Source organism: Helianthus annuus, chromosome 11 (genome assembly GCF_002127325.2).
Source record: "Helianthus annuus cultivar XRQ/B chromosome 11, HanXRQr2.0-SUNRISE, whole genome shotgun sequence".
In the NCBI taxonomy this organism is placed as follows: Eukaryota; Viridiplantae; Streptophyta; class Magnoliopsida; order Asterales; family Asteraceae; genus Helianthus; species Helianthus annuus.
In genome coordinates, this window is record NC_035443.2 from 140,426,203 (window position 1) to 140,447,458 (window position 21,256).

The 21,256-nt window shown below is 36.3% G+C and overlaps 2 protein-coding genes across 5 annotated transcripts; one reads left to right on the forward strand and one right to left on the reverse strand.

Moving 5' to 3' along the window:
• Positions 1-8,026: 8,026 nt before the first annotated feature.
• LOC110890602 (nuclear transcription factor Y subunit A-7) lies at positions 8,027-15,538 on the forward strand. Its single transcript, XM_022138214.2, has 6 exons — positions 8,027-8,169; positions 9,356-9,420; positions 9,879-9,991; positions 10,845-10,946; positions 12,115-12,279; positions 14,961-15,538. Exons 2-6 carry the CDS (start codon positions 9,393-9,395, stop codon positions 15,108-15,110), a joined length of 558 nt encoding a protein of 185 aa, XP_021993906.1. The 5' UTR covers positions 8,027-8,169; positions 9,356-9,392; the 3' UTR covers positions 15,111-15,538.
• A 777-nt stretch (positions 15,539-16,315) lies between these two features.
• Positions 16,316-19,765, reverse strand: LOC110890601 (protein LNK3). 4 transcript variants are annotated; one of them, XM_022138213.2, is made up of 6 exons: positions 19,616-19,765; positions 18,682-18,970; positions 17,878-18,100; positions 17,720-17,785; positions 17,509-17,633; positions 16,316-16,917 (listed from the first exon to the last, which is right to left on the reverse strand). In XM_022138213.2, the coding sequence occupies exons 2-6, from the start codon at positions 18,954-18,956 to the stop codon at positions 16,740-16,742; spliced, it is 867 nt and encodes a 288-aa protein (XP_021993905.1). In that variant the 5' UTR covers positions 18,957-18,970; positions 19,616-19,765; the 3' UTR covers positions 16,316-16,739. The 4 variants fall into 4 exon arrangements, with proteins under 4 accessions (XP_021993905.1, XP_021993904.1, XP_021993902.1 ...); XM_022138212.2 differs by having other exon boundaries at positions 17,720-17,788; XM_022138210.2 differs by having other exon boundaries at positions 17,720-17,788; positions 17,878-18,103.
• Positions 19,766-21,256: the final 1,491 nt, after the last annotated feature.

Sequence of the window (21,256 nt, forward strand, 5' to 3'; positions counted from 1 at the left end):
CTGGCTTCTGTCGTGATTTTGACCCATATTGACCTCTTTTTGTTTCCAAAAATAGGCAGTTGATTCCACCAGATTTTTAACAGATTTCTTAAGATAATTTAATTGATATGTGACGTTTGTAAGAAAATCATGTTCTGGTTTGGAAAACTTCTTGGTTTTACAATGTTTCGCTGTATGTCCTAAATGACCACAGCGAAAGCATCTTTTATGTCTGGGTCGTTTGGTGTTAGAAGATGATGTATGTGATGAGAGTCTTGAGCTTTCTGCTTTCTTCATTTTCTTGTCCACTCTGCTTTCATCTTCTGGGTGTTCTTCATCACTGTCTGAATCGGATGAGCTTTCAGACATGTTGTCCGCACTTGAGCTTTGCTCTTCACTTGCTTCGTAACTTGACTCATTGTAACTTTGATCTTTGTTTGGACTTTCTGAGTCTTGATCTTCAATGGTTTCAGAACTTGAACATTCGGAGCTTTCATCATTGGTGGATTGATCTTCACTTGAACTTTCTGATCCTTGCTCGTCTTCTGAGGCACTAAAGTTTGAATCTTCATTGCCATGATCTTCAGAGACACTCTTTTCTGAATCCATCACACCTGTTCTAGAAGGAATAAATTCGGGAATTTCCTCTGTGAGGAATTTTCCAAAGCTATTCCTTTTTAATTCTGGCACAAATACAGGAGATTCACAAGCAACTTTATCATCACAACACGCATAATTTAAATCATGACATTCAGACACATAATGTTCACGATCACGGGTCTCAAATGTAGGCACATGGCCCTTACAGTCATCCGAAGATTTAAATTTAGGCACTTGGCCATTACAGTCATCCATCCTACTTAAATTATTACATTCATCCTTAACATTGTTTTTCTTAGAACAATTCCAGACGAACCAGTTAACGGTGGAATAACTGTCGCCTGAATATCCAATTCCTATTTTTGACCCGCCGCAGTCTCCATCCTCATCGCACACATCTTCTTCACACTCAATGGGATCTGCATTGCTTTTAGAATAGTTAGCGGTTGTCTCATTTTCATAAAACTCATTTTGTTCAACAGGGGCCTTTTCATTTATGAGATCATTTTCGGGATGGGGAGTCGGCATAGGCACATAGTTTTTGCTATGTGGTGGAAAGAAGAGTTTTCTTTCATTTCCGTGCCTATCCTTATACCCAATCCCGTCTTTCACAAACGTTGGTCGTTGGCAGTTTTTAATGTCAGTAAAGGCCTTTTGACTGACATTCCATTTATCTATTATAATTTGAAGTTTATTCTTTTCGTTCAAAGCTTTTTCTAATCTTTCTGTAAGATCATTAATGATAAAATCTTTTCTAAACACAAATTCTTTAAGAGTTTGCATCTCAGCTAAAGTTGAGTTCAACTTTCTCTGATATGCAGCCTCGTTCTGTTTAAGCTTGTTGTTAAATTTTAAAGCTTTGTCTTTTTGCCTTTCAAATTCTAGGTTCAAGAACTTGTAATGTGCCACGACATCAACGCATGCAGGTGAACATAATTTCTCTTTGAAACTCAGTGGAATACTGTTTACCAAGTCCTTGTCAGCCTTTTCCTTTGATGAATCTGCTTTCATGGCTGCTGCTGGGACCATATCCTTTCCTTTCTCAAATGTCTCTTTCGAAACACGTTTCTCTGCTTGACCACACTTTTCTTCTTTGTCAGGCTCCACTGAAGTCAGAATGCTTTTCAATCCCTTGTCAGCAGCATTGTCTCCTGTCGGAATTCCAACTATCTGCTTCTCAAACTGCCTTGGTGAGGATTCACCTGAGATCTTGGCCATCGGGGCTTTGTTAACTTGCTCCTTTGCTTCAGTGATTTCTTCACTCCAATCGTAGTCTTCGACGACTAAAGCTTTTGGCGTGCTGGGAGACGCATTGTTTTTGTTTTCTTCAACTGTGATTTGCTTTATAGCAGGAGTGGTTTCACTGTTTCCTTCTTTCAACAGAGGACAATCGCGCTTGAAATGTCCTAGATTTTTGCAGTTGTAGCACCTCAGCTTGGATTTGTCAAAGCCAGCTTTTCCAAGACCCAAACGCTTGCCTGTCTTGTCTTGAAATTTCTTTAGCCTCAAAGTGATCATGGCCATTTGCCATTTCAAATCCATGTCCTCCATATCATCTAGATCAACCTGATACATGTCTTCAGCAGTGAACATCTCCTTTTTCAGTTCCCCAGACATTAGGGCTTCATAGCTGCTCAGGAATGTGTTGAAGAGTGCCATGTTTTCAGTGGACACTTTCAACGCTTGAGTATCAACAGTGATAGTCTTCTCAACAAGTTGTGGGGCTTTTGATGCGCTTGCGGAAGCGTTCGCGTAGATTAAGTCAGAAGCTTGTGGTGTAATGCCCCCTGAAGCAAGAAATGCCACAGTCTTCAATCCAGCTGAGGTCTGAGTTGACTTTGGTTGAAATCCAGCAGTGTTCATCTCTCTTTTGTTGACATCCATTTCAAAGGCTCTTAGGGTGTTGATCAGATCAGACAGAGTGACAGGATTTGGATTGTTGAGGAAATCCTTCTTGATCATCATGCATTGTAGGCTCCATTCTTTGGGGAGTGAATCAAGCAGTTTCTTTATTGCAGCACGATTTGTGACAGGATTTCCCGCCTTCTTCATTTTGGTCATCATGTTCAGAAAGCGACTGATGTGGTCAGAGAGACTTTCTCCACGAACTCCACAAAACATGTCATATTGTTTCTGCACCATATCTCTCTTGCTTTCGATCAACTCCTCATTTCCTTCATAGTACTCAATCAATGCATTCCAGAGTGCATTGGCAGTTCGGTGTTCTTCAAACATGTTGCAGTCGTTGGTTGACAGTGCCATGGTCAAGGTAGCATGAGCACGACGATCACGTTGGATAAGAGCCTTGTCTTCATCAGTGAAGGTAGTTGCATCATTGTTAGCAACTACTGCATCTCCTCGAACAACCGTTGGTATGTGGGGCCCAGCGGTGACAGAGAGCCACAGATTGTAGTCCGTGTACTCGAAGAATGATTGAATGCGAGTTTTCCAAGTGCTAAAATCTTCAGCACCTTTAAACTTTGGTGGTCGAGTGGTAGTTCCAGTCTCAAGTTCCGCTTGAGCAATTGGACTTAGTTGATTCAACGACATCTTTGCTTGTTTTAGACAAATTTGAGCTGACCAGGGGTTAAATTCGCTGACAAGTCACAGAGAACCGGTAATGTACTTAATTTCGCCGATGACCGAAGATGCTTGATCAACCTCACTGACAAATCCTCAACCTTTGCTAGTATCTTGGGGAGTCCTGCACGAGCGAGCACGGTAATTTCGCTGAAAAAACACAACACAGACAGTAGTTAGGTTAATTCCGCCGATAACCGTGATAAGAACGCTGTGGTTCAGTATCACAGTACTCGAAGTCGCCTTCGATAAGTTCGCTCAAGGGACACTGGACACTATTTCGCTAGAAATCACTAATTTCGCTCGAATGATAGTCGGCAAATTTAGTGATTCAGCGATGAGTTTCTCAACGATTTGTTTAATTCGCTGTATTCAATTGCTATGTTCGCTATCTTCAAAAATTAATTTCGTCACATTCAAAAATTGTTCGCTGGCTTCAAGTTATCTTCGCTGGACAGAGGGTTTAACACGAACTAAAACCCTCTAATCACTCAAAAACAACTCAAAAACTATGTTTTGATGAATCAAAATGTCCAAAATGACTTCCTAATCAAGTATTAACAACAACCTATCGATTAAACACACCAAATCAATCCATTTTAAGTTCAAAAATTTGAAAAACCTTGAAACTTTGAAAAACCTTCAAAACAATGAAAAATCTCAACAAGAACACAACAACCAAGAGCACAAAGACTCTGATACCAAATTGTAGATCCCAAAACGTATCCGGATCACAGTGGTTGGTTGTTTTAACCCATAACACCTATTGATTAGGTGTTTGAGATATGAAAAGTTAAGAAAGATCAAAGATGAAGGTGAAGCTAATGGATTAATGAATACAACAAGTGTTGTATTGAATCCAAACAATAAGATATATCAATAAACAACCTTGGATATCAGATTTGAGCACAAGATCAACAAGAGAAAGTAACAACACCAATATTCATTCAAGAACCAAAAGCTTGAGTTTGTTACAAGGCATGAGCTATATATAGGGTGTTCCTGATTAGCCAGCAAATTTATAAATTTGCTGGAATCTTATCTACACTAAGTCAGGAACAATACTATTAGTGAATTACAAAATAAGCCCTTGCACATTCTAATTAGCTACAAACTATGACTAAACAAATCCAGCACAAGTATCAACGATCTTCAAAAGTTCTAACATTCATGCCTCCACCGCACTATCGTGCCTTCGGGCGAGTGTTCATGGGCTTCAACCATAGGTGAGGGGTTTCTCCGGTTTAGAGGCGAGTGTGTCACGATGTGGTGAGTTTCGCCAGTAGCCCATTTGAAAGATTCGCCCTCGTTTCATCAGTTTGACATCCTAGTGGAGAGTTGGAGAAGGTCTTGGCCGCTCAACCTTATTGTCTCAACTATTACATGTTCATAAAACGTCTTTTATATCCTTGCCTAAGATACAATCATCACCCAATCTTTGTCATGAACCATCCTATTCATACATTCATGAAGCCTTTAAACACCTTGGGAGGGGGGGGGGTTTGGGTTCAAGTCACACAGACGACAGAAATAAAAGAAATTTGCCGTTAAGAATATGTTGTATTTCACTTAGCTCCTATATTAATTAAGATCCTATGGAGTAATTTATTTGAATGTGACACAACATTAGAAATAATAAGATGGTCCGTTTAATGATCTTCCAACATGTCCCCTTAATGTTAGTATTAAATTCTTGATCTTCTAGCCTTCCATTCTTCAATCGAATGTTAGTATTAAGTTCTTTATCTTCTAGCCTTTCATTCTTCACTTGAACTCTTGGACCTCTTCTTGGGAGGGAGATCTAAATTCTTTGAAGCCTTTTGATCACTTTTTCCTTTAGTTGTTATCTTCAACATTCTTGTTGCCTTACCAATTTGTATAAGTAGTTTCCTCCTCTTAAACTTGAGATGGTACCAACCAAGTATCTCCAAGTATCTGTTGTACACGATCCTAAGAGTTTTCACAATCTCATCTTCATTCTTCAACTTTTGTAAACCAAACTCGTAACCCATATGGAGTGCCACTTCAACCCACACATCATACTTGTTCACTAAATCAAATCCTCCAAATCTTCCAACTGTCATATATAAGTCTAGGAGACTTGTCATCAAACCCAAATGATATATTAGTGGTATTGGCATGTAGATACTAAAATGTAGAAAGTCTTTTAGGAACCAAGAGACGGTTCTTTCGAAATCTGCCTCAAACTTGGCTTTGTGCACATAAACTTGAGTTGTGATATGGATTAAACTGAAAACCTAGGAAAACCTAGACGCAAATAAACTGATGGACCCGAGCTATTGATACCCAAACTATTAAACAACAACTAGCAAATAATCTAGCAAGCCCAACTCACATCTCAGTTTGTCAGGAAATGATGCACACTTTACCTAGTTGATTTTAACGGTTCATTTACCTTGTATTATCTCTACTCACAAGCTCTAGAAGGGAAATGTACCGATTAACGGGCAAAAAATGATTTAAACGAATCTAGGGTGTACCTCTACATGTCAAGACCAACAAAATCATCAAATACACCAATGATCACAACCAAGATCAACACACAAGTTCACAATCAACAGTAAATCAAGACATGCTCAATAGTTCATCTAAACTTAAGTGGATATAGAAAATTAGCCCATAATCATCGTCAAAACATCTAAGCGAAAGTATACGTTCGAATGCATCATGAAACAAACAAGTTTGAATGAAAACCGAATGTTCAACGTGGAAGCAAAACCATCTGACAAGTAATTTCATGATTCCTTAGCTTCCAACTTCAATCCCTAACTCCAAAGCCTTCAAAAACTTTCAGTCTCGTCCCCAAAATTCGCATAATTCAAAGTCCCTCCCAAGTTTGTCTATACGACTTATATAGCAAAAAACATAAGTTTTACGATTTGTAGGTCGGTCGTAGACAACATAGTCGCGACGCTTTTCTAAATTCAGATTTAATTTGTACTTAATCGCGGACCATGTCACCTTTCCTTCACAGTCCGTGACACCTCTTTTTGATTCTTGATTAATTTTCACTCATCAAGAACTGAAAAAACTTCCCCAATACGGTCCTCGATAACCAGAGTTGGCGGATTTAATTCTTTAGTTTCCATCTCTTCCACTTTTTGCCAACTCTACGTTTAAGCAACGTTTTCGCTTCCAATTGACTTGTTTCTTCACCAATTCCTACAAATTTAACAAATAACCGTATAAATAACAATTCCACATGAATTTACAGCGAAAACCCATCAAAATGTAAGGAAATTGATACCAAAATATGTGTAATTACGAGTATATCAGGTATATATTATATTGTCCATTCATTTTTAATGGACAACACAGTAATGTTGAGCGTCATATGGTGGCTCAGAGACGAGACCCCGGTTGCTGACACCTTCTAACGCGTTTTTTTCATCTTAGCAGACCAAGCAAAGATGTCGACGAGGTAATGAGACCTTGGAACGTTCATACTCTCCCCGTATCCTTGGTTCACTCATTTTTTCTTTAACAATATTTTATTTTACATAAGAAGTCTGGTGAATTCTAGTGACCGAAGGTCAACAAACCCTTTGTATCTCTTAGTTAAAAATCATCAATATATATATATATATATATATATATATATATATATATTGTAAAAAGTTTAAATACAAAGGGTTGTTAACGTACAAAGTGTAAAAAGTTTATATGTACACTAGAGTACAAGTGTGTTGAAAAGATTGAATGGTTGATGGCTTGATGCGATAGTAGGGGTTTAAATTTCTTACAAGACATGAACATAAAAAAAACATTCATGTTGGGTTTAGTATAAAGTATAAACGATTTCGAGTCAGTTTCAGGTTAAACTCACGAGCCCGTTTAGCTAAAGTAGCAGGTTCGTGTCAACCCAACAAGTTCACGGGCTAACCTGTTAACCCAGTTATTATTTTATACTATTTTCTTAACATGTCCTTTTTATCATATTAATTTGATTGTGTATCTTATGCTATAGTTTAAAATTACCAGCCAGGATCGGCTGATTTAACTAAAGAATGTGCTTGGAGCTACCATCTTTTTTGGGGCCCAAGTTTAACATTGGGCCCATTTATAATATATGTAATTTAGGTGATAAAAATTGTATCTTGTTACTTATGCGAGATGTTTGGTTTCTGTAAGTTTGTTTCAACTTCTAGGTAAATTAGTAGACTAAGACTTGATTAGTTAGGCAAGTTAAGACTTAGTGGGACATGATAAATAGGTGCTACATAATATATGTTGTTTATTAGCTTATATAAGTTTGTTCTTATTAACTTTTATGTCAAACATAATTCAAAAGTAAGATTTAACATGTTTAAAATGGTTTGAGCCAGATTATATAACAATTATATTTAAAAAAAAGGTACTCGAATTTTTATTTTACTTAGGGTGATTAAGCCGACCCTGCTATCAACCCACACGAATACGGTCCACAACACCCCTACATGAGGAGAACGACACATTCAAAGAAAGTCTGGGGTTCGTTTAGTACCATCAATATTTATATAACATATTTTTGTAGCCAGTGATCTCTAGATCAAGTGGTGGAAGACTTGCATATCTCTTGGGAGATGTATGTTCAACTCCCACTTGGTGTAGAGTGAGACACTGGTGGGCAATGACATGAGACCCAGAGAAATCTGAGTTCGATTCTTGAGCCAAACGAATTTTACCGCAGGTGGGTTACTGGGTTTTCCCCAGAATTGATGGTGGACTCGGATTACTCTCATAGTACTCCGTTTGATTCAGTGAATGTCTCAAAAGTTCTTGTGATTGATTCTGTTGGCCGTTAAAAAAATAACTTTGTCACATTTTAATTTTAATGTATAAAAATAAAATAAAAAATATTATAACATTGTAGAGGCAAAACCTCCATCCTGGTTTTCCACAAACAAATTGGGTGAATCTCTACCACGCGATTGTCCACACCATTCTTACGCAAAACGACAATTAGTTTTTTCCGTTAGCGGCGGAGAATTCGGCAACCTTTTTACTCAGGTAAACCCACTAATTCAAACCCTAATTCTTTATTTCTGAATTGGGTCTTCGATATACTCTGTTGACTCTATAATTTGCATCACACCTAATTGAAATACAAATAATAATAATTGGTTCCTAATTTGGGCCTGTGAAAGTTTATGTTTTTGGTTTCAAGATTTAGTGATTCCACTTGTTGGAGAAAGAATTATATAATTTTATTTTTTTGTATGTATATGATGATTTGACTTGGTTAGATGTTGAATTAACATGCAATTTAGGTGAATAAATGAATTATATGGGATTTTTTTTTGGGATACGATGATTTGGCTTGGTTAGATGTTGGATTTAACATGCAATTTAGGTGAATGAATGAATCAAACATTATAAAATAGCGGTACTCTGTTTGTATATAACGACTAATGAGGGCATCTAATATTATATAACATTTTTGAGATCAATATACTGAGTTTAGGATCTGAGTTATTGAGTTGCTAGCTGCAGTGGCCAAGCTTGAAAATTTCCACCGGGGGTCGAAGTCACCAGACCTAAAAATTCTATATAAGTAAATTTTATTTTTATAAAACCGGGGGATCTAAAACTTATATACCTAAAAAATTCTATACGAAACGTACATACATAACACTACTGAGCGAAAAGTTCGGGGCTAGCTACGCCCCTGGCTAGCTGATAGCCTGATACAGTCAAAGTAACATCTAATTCAAGATTTTGTTTTCGCTCGTTTGTGGGCGTCATCAATTATGATAAAGTATTATAGGTTGGAATCTTAGAATGTTTGTTTGTGAATTTACATGTTTTTAAAAAGACTGGATTGCTTCATTGGATTGATAAGGTGATTCTCTCCTTTGCATGCATCTTTAGCTTCATTTAGATGTGTACGATGATGAACTATGTTCTCTAATTATTAGTAAACCCATGTCTACTCTCTCATAGATTCCTTTAAAGTCTTTATTTTTTTGTTAAAGATGCATCTCTCTGTATATATAAATGTGTGTATAACTGTATTGTATATGTATATACTCAAAAACATTCTATCATACAACACTTGTACCACAATTTGTATCATACAATTTCAAATATGTCTCCACTGTGTTATTCCATTATTGTATCTTCTTTAACTGTCTCGAGTGTTATTCAGTTATCGTATCTTCTTTTATGATGCTAACTTTAGTCATTGTGATACCAGATTTAAGTTCATCAAAGTCTGTGGTTGACACAGCATCATGTCCTCTGCTGCTCCTGAGATTCCTGGTATTTGTCATGATTTTTGTTTTTGATATTTATTCCGATTTATATATTTGATACACTTGTGTGTTTCTTTAATCCCGCTAATAGGAGATCACTAAATATAATTTTCTCATCGTTGCAACTAGCTTCAGTGTCAACAAGTTTTGGGTAACGGGTCAAACCGGCGAGTTGTAATTAGTAATTATTTAGTGCTGGTTGACCCACAACACTTTTGTCTACTTTTTTAATTTCTTTTATCATAGTTAATGCTCCGAATATGATCATAAAAATTAAAAAGTTTCTTATTACAATAATAATCTAAATGTTTGGATAAAGCAATCTAAGAATTAGTCGACATTATGCATATAAATAACATTCTAAGAATCTCTAAACCGTTTCTTGTATTATGTTTCTATTCATGTACCATCATGGTGTGCTGTATATATAGTTTGCCATTAATTAATAATTTTGTGAACAAACAGACGATAATCAAAGTGATATCGGGCAAAGCGAAAAGGATGGTCAGATTCCGTCCCCACCTCCTGCAACTGCAAATGGCGTATCTCATCCTTCAAACGTCCAATACCCAACATTGGTATCTTTTTGGAGTTGCTGAAAGTCCTTATACTATGTTATCATTTTCTTATCTGTTCATTACATGCTGATTGCTCTCATTTGGTAGTAACAATTGCTTTTTTGTTTTTCAAAGTATACATTTTTTTGTAATATAAATAATATTATGATTTTGAAAAGATTACTATTATATTTAAAAGAAGTATTATCTAAACCCATTAGGGTTCTTGATCTTTGTCTATATACACGTGTAATATTGTAGTGGGAGGTTCAATGGGGAACACTAAAAACGTGGGGAACTGAGGGGAACCGACTCAAACGAACTCCGATTGGACCCGTTCCAGCTGCATTGGAACTGGCTTGCCGAACCCTATAATATATATGTATTTAGGGCTAGGATTTAGCTTTTAGGGTTTAGGGTTTGGCTTTTAGGGGTTTAGTTTTAGGGTTTATCATTAGGGTTTAGCTTTAGGTTTTAGCCTTTTGGGTTTATAGTTTAAATTTTATGGTTTAGCTTAGGTTTTAGTCTTATGGTTTAGCTTTAGGGTTTAGCTTTAAGGTTTAGGATTTAGGGTTTGAGTTTAGGGTATCTAGTTAGGGTTTGACGAGCCGGTTTCAATGCCACTGGAATGAGTCCAATCGAAGTTTGTTTGAGTCAGTTCTCCACTTTTTTAGTGTTCCCCATTGAACCAACCCTAATATTGTATTATAAAAATCATCTCAATATAATGTCTCTCTTTTACCTTCAAACTGGAAAAATAAAATAAAATCGTGTTTTGTGGATTTGAATCTTGTACCTTGTTTAGGTCTATTTGTTTTGTTACTGCTTTTGTTTCTATTGAAGTGAATGGTGCCCTTTATATATATAATCTCAGGGGCAAGTGGCTTATCCTTATCCAGACCCATACTACAGGGGTCTGTTCCCTCCCTATGAAGCACAACCATATCCAACTCACCCGTATCCGGTGCAACCTATGGTATGCTGACTCCTTGTTTTCATTTGGTTAAAGACCGAGTCTCGTTTTTCTTAATTAAATTATGTGTTTTGAATATGACTGCAAAAAGTATATAATTACAAGAGTTAATTGTTTTTTTTATTGAGTCAAATGCCATTTTCGTCCCTGAGGTTGGCCAGTTTTGCGACTTTCGTCCAAAGGTTTGTTTTTCCGCATTTGGATCCAAAAGGTTTGAATTCTTGCCATTTTCATCCGGTTCGCTTACTCCATTCATTTTTCTCTGTTAAGTCAGGGGTATATTCGTCTTTTTTGTTAACTTAAAGGGCAATTTGGTGTTTTTCAGTTTATGTACAAGCATTTAGCATAATGTACAAGTATTCAAAAAAGACGAAAATACCTTTTAAGTTACAAAAAAGATGAAAATAACCCTGCCTTAACGGAGTAAAATGGATGGAGTTAATGAGCCAGATGATCTCCATTCATTTTTCTCTGTTAAGTCAGGGGTATATTCGTCTTTTTTGTTAACTTAAAGGGCAATTTGGTGTTTTTCAGTTTATGTACAAGCATTTAGCATAATGTACAAGTATTCAAAAAAGACGAAAATACCTTTTAAGTTACAAAAAAGATGAAAATAACCCTGCCTTAACGGAGTAAAATGGATGGAGTTAATGAGCCAGATGAAAATGACACGATTTCAAACCTTTTGGATCCAGATGCGGAAAACAAATCTTTGGATGAAAGTTGCAAAACTGGCCAAACCTTAGGGACGAAAATTACATTTTACTGTCTCTGTTTTTTTTTTTTTTTTTGGTTGATAAAGTGATTTAGGAGGCATTTGGGATTTCCTTTTAAAATGATGTGTCATTTGGGATAATCAGTTTGAATACACTGCTTTCTAACTATCCAAAACATATTATTGTAAGATAATCGGTTTCATCCAAACTGATATTCAGGTTGGAGATGCAAACCCAAGGACTTCTTATGTCTGTTTTGTGCATTAAAAATGCACTTTGGTGACTTTTGACTCGTTTGATGCAGTTTAGTTATTTTACCCATTTTGACCCGTTAGAGATAAAATATAACACGAATCAAACCCTTATGTAAATGGGTCAAAACGGCCACCTAGTCTACAGTTGTTTAGACTTGGGTTCATGTTCTGAAAACCGATTTATATTTGCGTGTACTGCAGGTACACCTTCAGTTGATGGGAATTCAGCAAGGTGGTGTTCCTCTCCCATCAGATGCAGTTGAGGAGCCGGTTTTTGTTAACGCTAAACAATATCATGGCATCTTGAGGCGGAGACAATGTCGTGCAAAAGCTGAATCTGAAAATAAAGCTCGCAAGTCTAGAAAGGTGAGCTAAAATGTTATCTTGTGTACCACATGCATGTAGGTCTGGTCTATTAAGCTGTATTAGGGTTTAAAATTACCAGGATGTTATATTTAAAAGTGGAGAATTGGGCCAAAAATTCATATGGGTAGGGCCCAAATATCCATGATGGTTTCCTCTTGTATATGCTTGGGTCTACACAAAAATTACAAAAATTGAAATTACCAAAACAAAAAATCCAGATTACCAACACAGATTACTTCTAATCAAGAACAAATCAGAAATACGAAATAAAAAAATTTCTAATCTAGCCGCTACCTTTCTTTTCCTTTCTCAACGCCTTTGTCGTCAAGATCTTCGCAAACCATTTCCTCTGAGCGAGCACTCGAACCATATATGCAATTTCCGGATTCATGTCCCACTTTTTGTGGGGGCCGAAAGAATCTGAAACACGAGATTGAAGGCTAATGTTGGAGTGAATAAAGACAAATTTTGTTCGCTCTTTTTCAATTTAAATGATTTCGCTTGACATTATGGATATAGAAGTATGTACTCCAATCTCTCTTCTCTGAAGAGCTACTAATCGGTTGGGAGAGTACTTTTTTGCTACTTCCGCCAATTCTGGAGTCTCCGATCCTTATGTAGCCCACCAATCAATTCCGTCAATGGTCTCGACATCGGCTTGCGTTGCGGTCCTAGAATAAATTTCTTTCTTCATATGAAATGTCAGTATGCGACAAATTGTTCTCATAACATCCTTTCTTCATCTTCATTTCCACAATTCTATGAAACACTTCCATAATTTTATGATAAACACTATCTAAAAAAGCTGACATCTGGTGGCATGGCAAGAAAGCTCATAACCAAGGCAAAAAAATTATACTCGGTGTTATGGAAGCGTTTCATAGAATTGCGGAAGATGAAGAAAGGATGTTACAAGAACAATTTGCGACATTTCATATGAAGAAAGGAATTTATTCTAGGACCGTAACGCAAGCCGATGCCGTGATAATGAATGGAATTGATTGACAATGAATGGAATTGATCAGTGGGCTACATATGCATCGGAGACTGTGGAATTGGCGGAAGTAGTGAAAAAAGTACTCTCCCAACCGATACTATTAGCGCTATGGCAGAGAGAAATTGGAGTATATACTCCTATATCCATAATGTCAAGTGGAATCGTTTAAATTGAAAGAGAACGGGTAAACCTGTCTTCATTCACTCCAACATTAGACTTCAATATCGTTTTCAGACTCTTATAAGTCTCGCCCCAACAAAAAGTGGGACATGAATCCAAAAAGCGCATACATAGAAGGTTCAAGTGCTCGCTTAGAGGAAATGGTTTGGGAAGATCTTGATGAAGAAGGCGTTGAGAACGGGAAAGAAAAAAGGTAGCGGCCAGACTAGGAAATTTTCTGTTTTGTTCCTGATTAGAACTAGTGCTGTGTTGGTAATTTCTGTTTTGAATTGGGTACACCAAACTAGACTCTATGGTACACCAGAATGAACCTACCCCCTTCTTACCGAATATGTCCCCTCCAGCGAATCACGTACCCGGTCCTCGTTCCTGTCCTGGGCGAACTGCGATTTAGGTAACTATGGTCCCATTAGTCAAAACAAAAAAAATACCTGCCCCTCGCTGGAGGCATGCACCACGGTCGCACTCGCACCTTTAGTGGAAACGCACCTTCTGTCTACCTGAGGCATAGCGTTAACCATGGTTAATGGCCACGTACTGCACTTGGGCATAGGAATTTTTCTTGCTGATGTGGTCTTCTGGAAGTGGCTATGTATCAAAACAGGATAGGTCAAAATAGGGATGAGCATTTCGGTATTGATACCGAATGGTACCTTACCGATTAGATTTTGGTACCCGTTTTTTGTCATTTTCGGGATCGGCACTTTCGGTACGGTACTACCGTACCAGTATTTTACCTTCAAATACAGTAATGAGCATTTTCGGTAGCGGGACCCATTTTTGACGATTTTTGGGATCGGTACATTCGGTACCAGTACCGAGCTCATCCCTAGGTCAAATTGGGTTATAACGTCAAATGGGTAATCATGAGCCAAAACAGGCTCATGTTGTGTTGTGTTGACCTGGACAATTTCTTCATGTCATTGTAAATTATTTATAAACAATTCGTGTGTTATATATCAATTATCATTTCGAAAACTTTTACAACATCCATAAATTTCTTGAATAAAGTGATATAGGAAGTTTCTATGCTATTAAAAGTGCACTTTGGGTGACCTTCAACCTATTTGACCCATTTATTATTGACTACCTTTTATTTTAAGTTTACCAATTTGGGCAATTGTAGATGAAACATACCCGAACGCAATCTATTATATATAAATGCGTCAAAATTGCCACCTCTTATTAGTCGCATTTAAACTAAGCCTAGTACTCACCCGTGTTCTTATTTATTAGATATAATTTTTCGCATTAAATAATATTGAAAAAAACTTTAGTTATAACTTATAATCTAATATTGTTAATAAAGTTTTTTTGTTAAGATTTAAGCATTTGACCCGTATCCATTTTAGCTTGGTTTCAAATTAAAACCTTTGAAGATATAACACAACTCAAATAGGGCCCGTTTTTAGGTATATGGGTCAAAATTGACATCTCTACATAACTTTGATGCTCCATGAGCTTATCTAAATTATGCGACCTAATATATGTGACAATTTTTCAGCCATACTTGCATGAATCACGACATTTGCATGCACTGAGAAGAAGCCGAGGGTGTGGTGGTCGATTTGAGAAAAAAGATAAGCAACAAACGGAGGGTTCTGATGACAATTCTCAGGTGAAAAATATCAATCTCAACTCAGATAAAATCTAGAAAATTACTTCAAAAATTATTCAAGCTTTTCTGCAGAATCTGGTGTATAGTCTAGTCAAGGTTGGCGCTTTCTAGTTTTCTAGTTTTCGTGTTGTGTTTTCGTCGTCTTTCATACCCTCGATCGGTTTTTGCTTTTGTTGAACTCAAGTTGTATTCCGAAGTAGCAAGGCGGTATTTTTTTTTGTATTTTGATTATGTTGATGTTATGGCTGATATATTGAATAAGTTGTGGTATCTTTGTACACCTATCAATGTATTGAGTGGCCTTTTCTTTCATGGTTGAAGCTAGAAACAGAATTTTGGCTGGTGCACTAGTGACTAGATGATCATACCCTAGTCCACCATCATTTGAATTATTTAGAATGTTGTAAATTTTCTTTCATGGACAGATGTACAATTAATTGTATGGCTTTATAAAAGTTCCTTATCATGTTTTTGAGCTAGCAGTGTATTGGTAGGTCTCATGAGTTTTCCAGTATCGGCTTCTCATGGTTTAAAAAAAAAACCATCCAGAAACACCTTAGGATTCATTTGTTTGAGCTAAGAAAGTGTATTTGAGCCGGCATGCTTTCACCGCTGGTCCATGGTTGGCATACGCATCAACGATTTTCAATATGTGCATTATCTTGAGAGGGCTGGCAATTGGGTACATGTTAAGACACGATTAGACCTGTTAGATTGAAAAATACACCCTTTGACTTTTTTAATTTTTAAAATAATTAAAATTACAATGTTAGGATCTATCATTTATTCATCTTTGTACATAAAACATAAAACTGTTTTATAAACATGAGGTAGAAAGTAGTTAAACGAGTCGTAATCATGTTTGAAACTTATGTTGTGCGCGCCGTCAGAAACCTGTTCAACCTGTTAAGATACGATTTGCCAGCCTCAGACAGACTTTTTGTGATATACTGATAATGGTCTTGGTTTATGTTTGATGTCGGTCTTGTTCCTACATGTCTCTAGAGGACGGTTCTGGTCATATCGACGATCAAATTTACTTCCATTATAAATTCTTGATTTTATATATCGATGATTAAAGAATTTAAAGTACGAATTAAGATAATATAATGGAAGTTAAAAGATTATTCATTCAAATAACCCAAGCTAAACCGGCTAGATTGATAGTTGTTAATTTGATTGTCCAAATTGGGTGACCCAGTTTATAACCATTCGGGTGACTCGGTTTTCGATTGTTCAAATAAACCATAACCTCAAACTTACGTAGTGTCCAATAATACAATGTTTTTATTCCTTCTTAAAACACACATGCAACTCATGCTAAAGAACATTACATAGTCATCTTATTTGCTGCATGGATGTTGGAAACAACGAAACGTTGCTTGTAACACAAGGTATATGCTCTTTAAGGACCCAGACTAATAGACCCGACTCGTTAATGAGGAATATTACATAATGAAGACGTTTTTACGCCACAAGATTTATCCAGAAAACACCACTCAAGATTGGATATGTACTTGGCTCGCTAACCGCACCATATACACATAAGATCAAAAAGCCGGGTTTCACACGAGGCCTACATACACGCGATATCTGCAAAAAGACTATTTTTGTGACTCAGACCTCCAAATCACAAAAAGCATGCATCTTTAGAGGGTTAGTAATTTAAAAGGCAGTTGATTGCGGCAATTCCTGCATGCTGAGTGGGACTTCTGCATCATCGTTGTAATTGGTTTGATGTCTGTTACATGTGTCATCAAAGTCGCTCTTATGGAAGATGAGATTGGCTACAGCTCTATCGATAACATTTGTATTTGATTCAGCATCTTCTGTTTCTCTGGCCCTGAAAACAAGATAGTTGAATCAAGTTATGTTTCATCGGTCAAAAATGTAAAACAGAACACTATTGATTAAAAGGAAAGAGGTCAGGCGGGTCGAAAGTTGTTTAAAGTGTATTTTTTAATGCATAAAACCTTCGAAATCATTAAATTAAAGAAAAAGCAGATTACTATTGAAAGAGTAAAGTACACGGATGGTCCCTACGGTTTTTATCAAAATTTTGAATTTGCTCCCTAGCTTTCCAAAAGTACACAGATGGTCCTTGTGGTTTGCACTTTGTAGCACATTTAGTCCCCAACCAACAAAGCTAAAGCTTTTAGAATTTCCAAGTTAGGGACTAAATGCGTTACAAAGTCCAAACCACATGGACCATCCATGTACTTTTGGAAAAAGTTGGGAACTAAATGCGTTACAAGCTACAAACCACAAGGATCATTTGTGTACTTTTAAAAAGCTTAGATCCAAAATTCTAGTAAATCACACGGAGCATCCGTGTACTAAATATGATGGCAGCTTTGCAAAAGAAAAAAAAATGGACTATTGAAACATCTATTTACTACGTAAAGTTGAGTGAAGAATACAATGTTATGCATACCTTAAGGTATCATCATCAGAAATCATCGAAGATTCGCCATTTTGGCATGAGTTGAACGGTTGTTTTGAGCTTTCTGCAAGCCGGTAGAAAGCATCCCGAAAGCAAATGCGAGTTTTGTCAGTGAACTGAAACGAAGATACAAATATTTATAAAGGGTGTTCATAAGTTTGCGCAACGTTTGAAATTTCAAAAATACCCCTATAAGTCTCACCTGTGCGGTCACCCTTTCAAGATCATTCAATACAAATGCCTCCATTGAGTTCTCATTGCTAGTGTACTGCTAAGGAAGATTAGCAAATAAAAACGTTAATTATTATACGAACATAACAACCTTTGACTATGCGGGTCAACTCAAAATGCTCAGCTCACCTTTGGCACTTGATAAGTTGTTGAAACGTTACCATTAGCCCAGTCGGCTGGCGGAGAGAAGTCGTGTGTTTTGAGGTATTTCGAGCTTCCAATGCTTTGTCCATGGCGTGCAACATATTGTGAATTTACCATTTCGCCCTCGATGTTGTCCACATTGTTGCCTAGAATTGTGTTGTCATGGGTCTTGGCTGAATCGTTAATTGGATCCTCTTCAAGTAATGAACTGCTGCAAAAGTTATACCATTAGAACGCAAACTAAGAAGATAAAATGATCAATTTATTACCATTTGGATGTGCATATTTAATTTGATTAGAAAAACGAGTTAAATAATCAATTTATTACATATAGCGAGGCAAAACCTTCAAGGGGTAGTGTAGTATTTCCCACCATAACCTCTTGAAGGCCAACACAAGCTACTGTTTATCTGATCCTATTGGTTAGCAGGGTATTGGTGGGGTCCCATAAGTTTACCCGGGTTCTCATTGTACCCAGAAAAAAATATAGCTACCCAAGTTTTACGTTCACTTCAATAATCAGATAAATTTATTTGACCAAAAATAATCAACAAATGTCGAAACTAATCATATTAGTGAAAATGGATCGGAAAAAAGTCAAAACAAGACCTCACCGCATCCGATTAGTTTCTTACCATCCAAAAGAATGAATCTTGAGGACAAAATGGAGCACTTGACCCAATTTGTGTCACTCCGAATCCCAAACTCTTGAATTTTAATTAGTAGTAATCGAAGACATGTAATACGACATTAAATCAAGGATCTTAATCCCAAAAGTTGAGCATGTACAAGAAAATGTCATCATCCATGTTATTGATTCTGGCTTCTTCCTCTGCAAATTGTTGAAAATCTGCTTCATCGTTCCACAAAAGGGATCCGCCATTGTTGTATAGTTCTTCATGGGTCATGTTTATGTTGGAATCGAAATACTTTTTCGGATTAGAATTCCCAAAACTAGTCATTCCCCACTGTAACAAACTTTCTTGTGATGGTATCGTCTGTGCTTTTTCATAATCCTTTGGAACAACAAGATCTTCTTCTCCGGTTCCGTAATACCACTCCATAGTATTATTAAGCACTACAGATTAAAACAAACCATGAAGGTCAAAGATCAGCCAGCTAATAACTAGTAACTGAAATCAAATAGTAACTCAACTGATTTTAAATGCACCTAATACGAACTTCGCGGGTTTGGGATTAGTCTAACACCAGTTCGGGTCAGTTTTGGGTCGAACCCGCAAACACATTTAGCTTAGCTAAACGGTTCATGTTCGTCTCAACCCGACAGGTTCGTGGGTTGATCCGTTTAACCCAACTATTTATTTTTTTTAGTGCTCTTATTAACATTGGAAAATCCTACTAGTTAGTTTTTTTCCGGGTCGTGTTCGTGTCAACCACAAATACACGGGTCGTGTTCGACTTCATGAAGTGATTTCGGGTTCGAATAAAGTATGTAAATTCCGTTTTTCTAGTCAGATTCACCTGGTCAACCCACGAACACAACCAACTGGAAAAACAAATAAAAACATACATACAAACTTGCAAAAACAACTACTTTTATTTATAAGGTCAAATTCCAATAATTAATGAAATAAAAAGCGAGACTTTTTGATCAAATCAAGATCATATAAACTTGCAAAAATTAACATAGATACATGCATCAAATCAAAACAAGAAGTTTATCATCAAGAATAAAACAATACATACAAGATGAAGAACTCACCTGAAGATGATGAAAACGAATGAGAAAATAATCAAAACAAGTGATGGAAGGTTGTAATTTGTAAATAAAAGTGTGTGTGTTTGTGGGTGTGAATTGTTTGAATGTGGTGTGGTGTGGTGTGAGGTGAGGGTCAAGTTAGAGAATTTGTGGCTGAAAATGGTGGGTGAGAATTAGTGGTTAAGAAGACACCTCCATCTAAATCTGTATTCTCTGTGAGCCACGTGGTTTAGGTGGGACCCATACTCACAAATCTTATAATAATCTTTTTCTAGTTCTGTCAAGTGATTTCTATTCTATTATTCGAGATGCTTTCCTTTGTGAGGGAATAAAGTAATCATATTTTTTTGTTTAAAAAAATGCTAGGTTTTTGTAAATAGTGCGGAGCTACTTTTACTTACATGCCATATTTTATTTTATTTTATTTTTATAAATACTAAATACATGTGAGACACAATCATCCTTTTGTATTTACGGCTTTACACTTGTGTAACATCAGAAAATGTAATGAACTAGTTGGACAGAGTTTGATAGTTTTTTTTATTGTGGTATGCGGCGTGACTTTGGTCGTTATTGGCTCAACTCATTGGAATCTATAAAAGCGAAGATCGATAAAAACGAATATCAATGCCTAAAGTTCAATGATATCAATAAAAAACCAAAACACCACTGAAGTAGTAAGAGGGTGTTTGGGATTACGTTTTGAAGTGGTTATTTGATTATGCGTTTGTAAAACATAAATAATCTAAAAAAGTGTTTGGATGAAAAAGTGATTATCTTTTTCCAAAACGCAGTTTTGGAGAAGCATGTACCTACATGCTTTTTCAAAACGCAGTTTTGAAAACGCATAATCTATTTTGAAAACGCAACACCAAACACCCCTTAAATCATAAAAGAAAAAAAAGAAGAAAAAACCCTTTAATCATAAAATTTTCATCATATAATATAATATAATATAATATAATATAGTATAATATAGTATAATATAGTATAATATAATATAATATAATATAATTTAATTTAATTGCAAACAGAATAAACCTTTGTAGTATCTATAACTTCAATTCACATTAACCATTAACCAATTGCATAATTTTTAATATTTTTAGGCATAAAGGTGTTGTAACTTATTATTTAAAGGTTCTTTTTTTTTAAATGGTATTTTTTTTACTTTCAACTCAAAACTATTTGATTTTATTTTTCTTTTTGACCCAAAAATTTTCATCTTTATTAACCAAAACTATTTGATTTTTTTACTTTTAACCCCAAAACTTTTCATCTTTTGCAGCTTAACCTCACAACTTTTTTACTTTCAACTTTGGTTCTCTATACTTTTCATTTTTCGCAAAATTTTTGTTTTACGTTATGCTCCAAATTTTGCGAGTTAACATTACGCAACGTGCATGTGTGGTTAAACGTTTTTATTTCGTCTATTTTTTTCCGTTTGACAGGTTTATCGTAACATGCGGGTCCTAGATAAACTTAGTTATTCTTTTATATGTTTTACGTTTCGGTTTAGTTTCTTCGTATTAACACGCCGTAGATGGTCAATGAGAGTAGGGTACCATTGGTGTTCGCCCCCGTCGCAACGCAGTGGTGCTTAATACTAGTTTATTAGGATTTGGTGCTCCTTTTGTATCACCG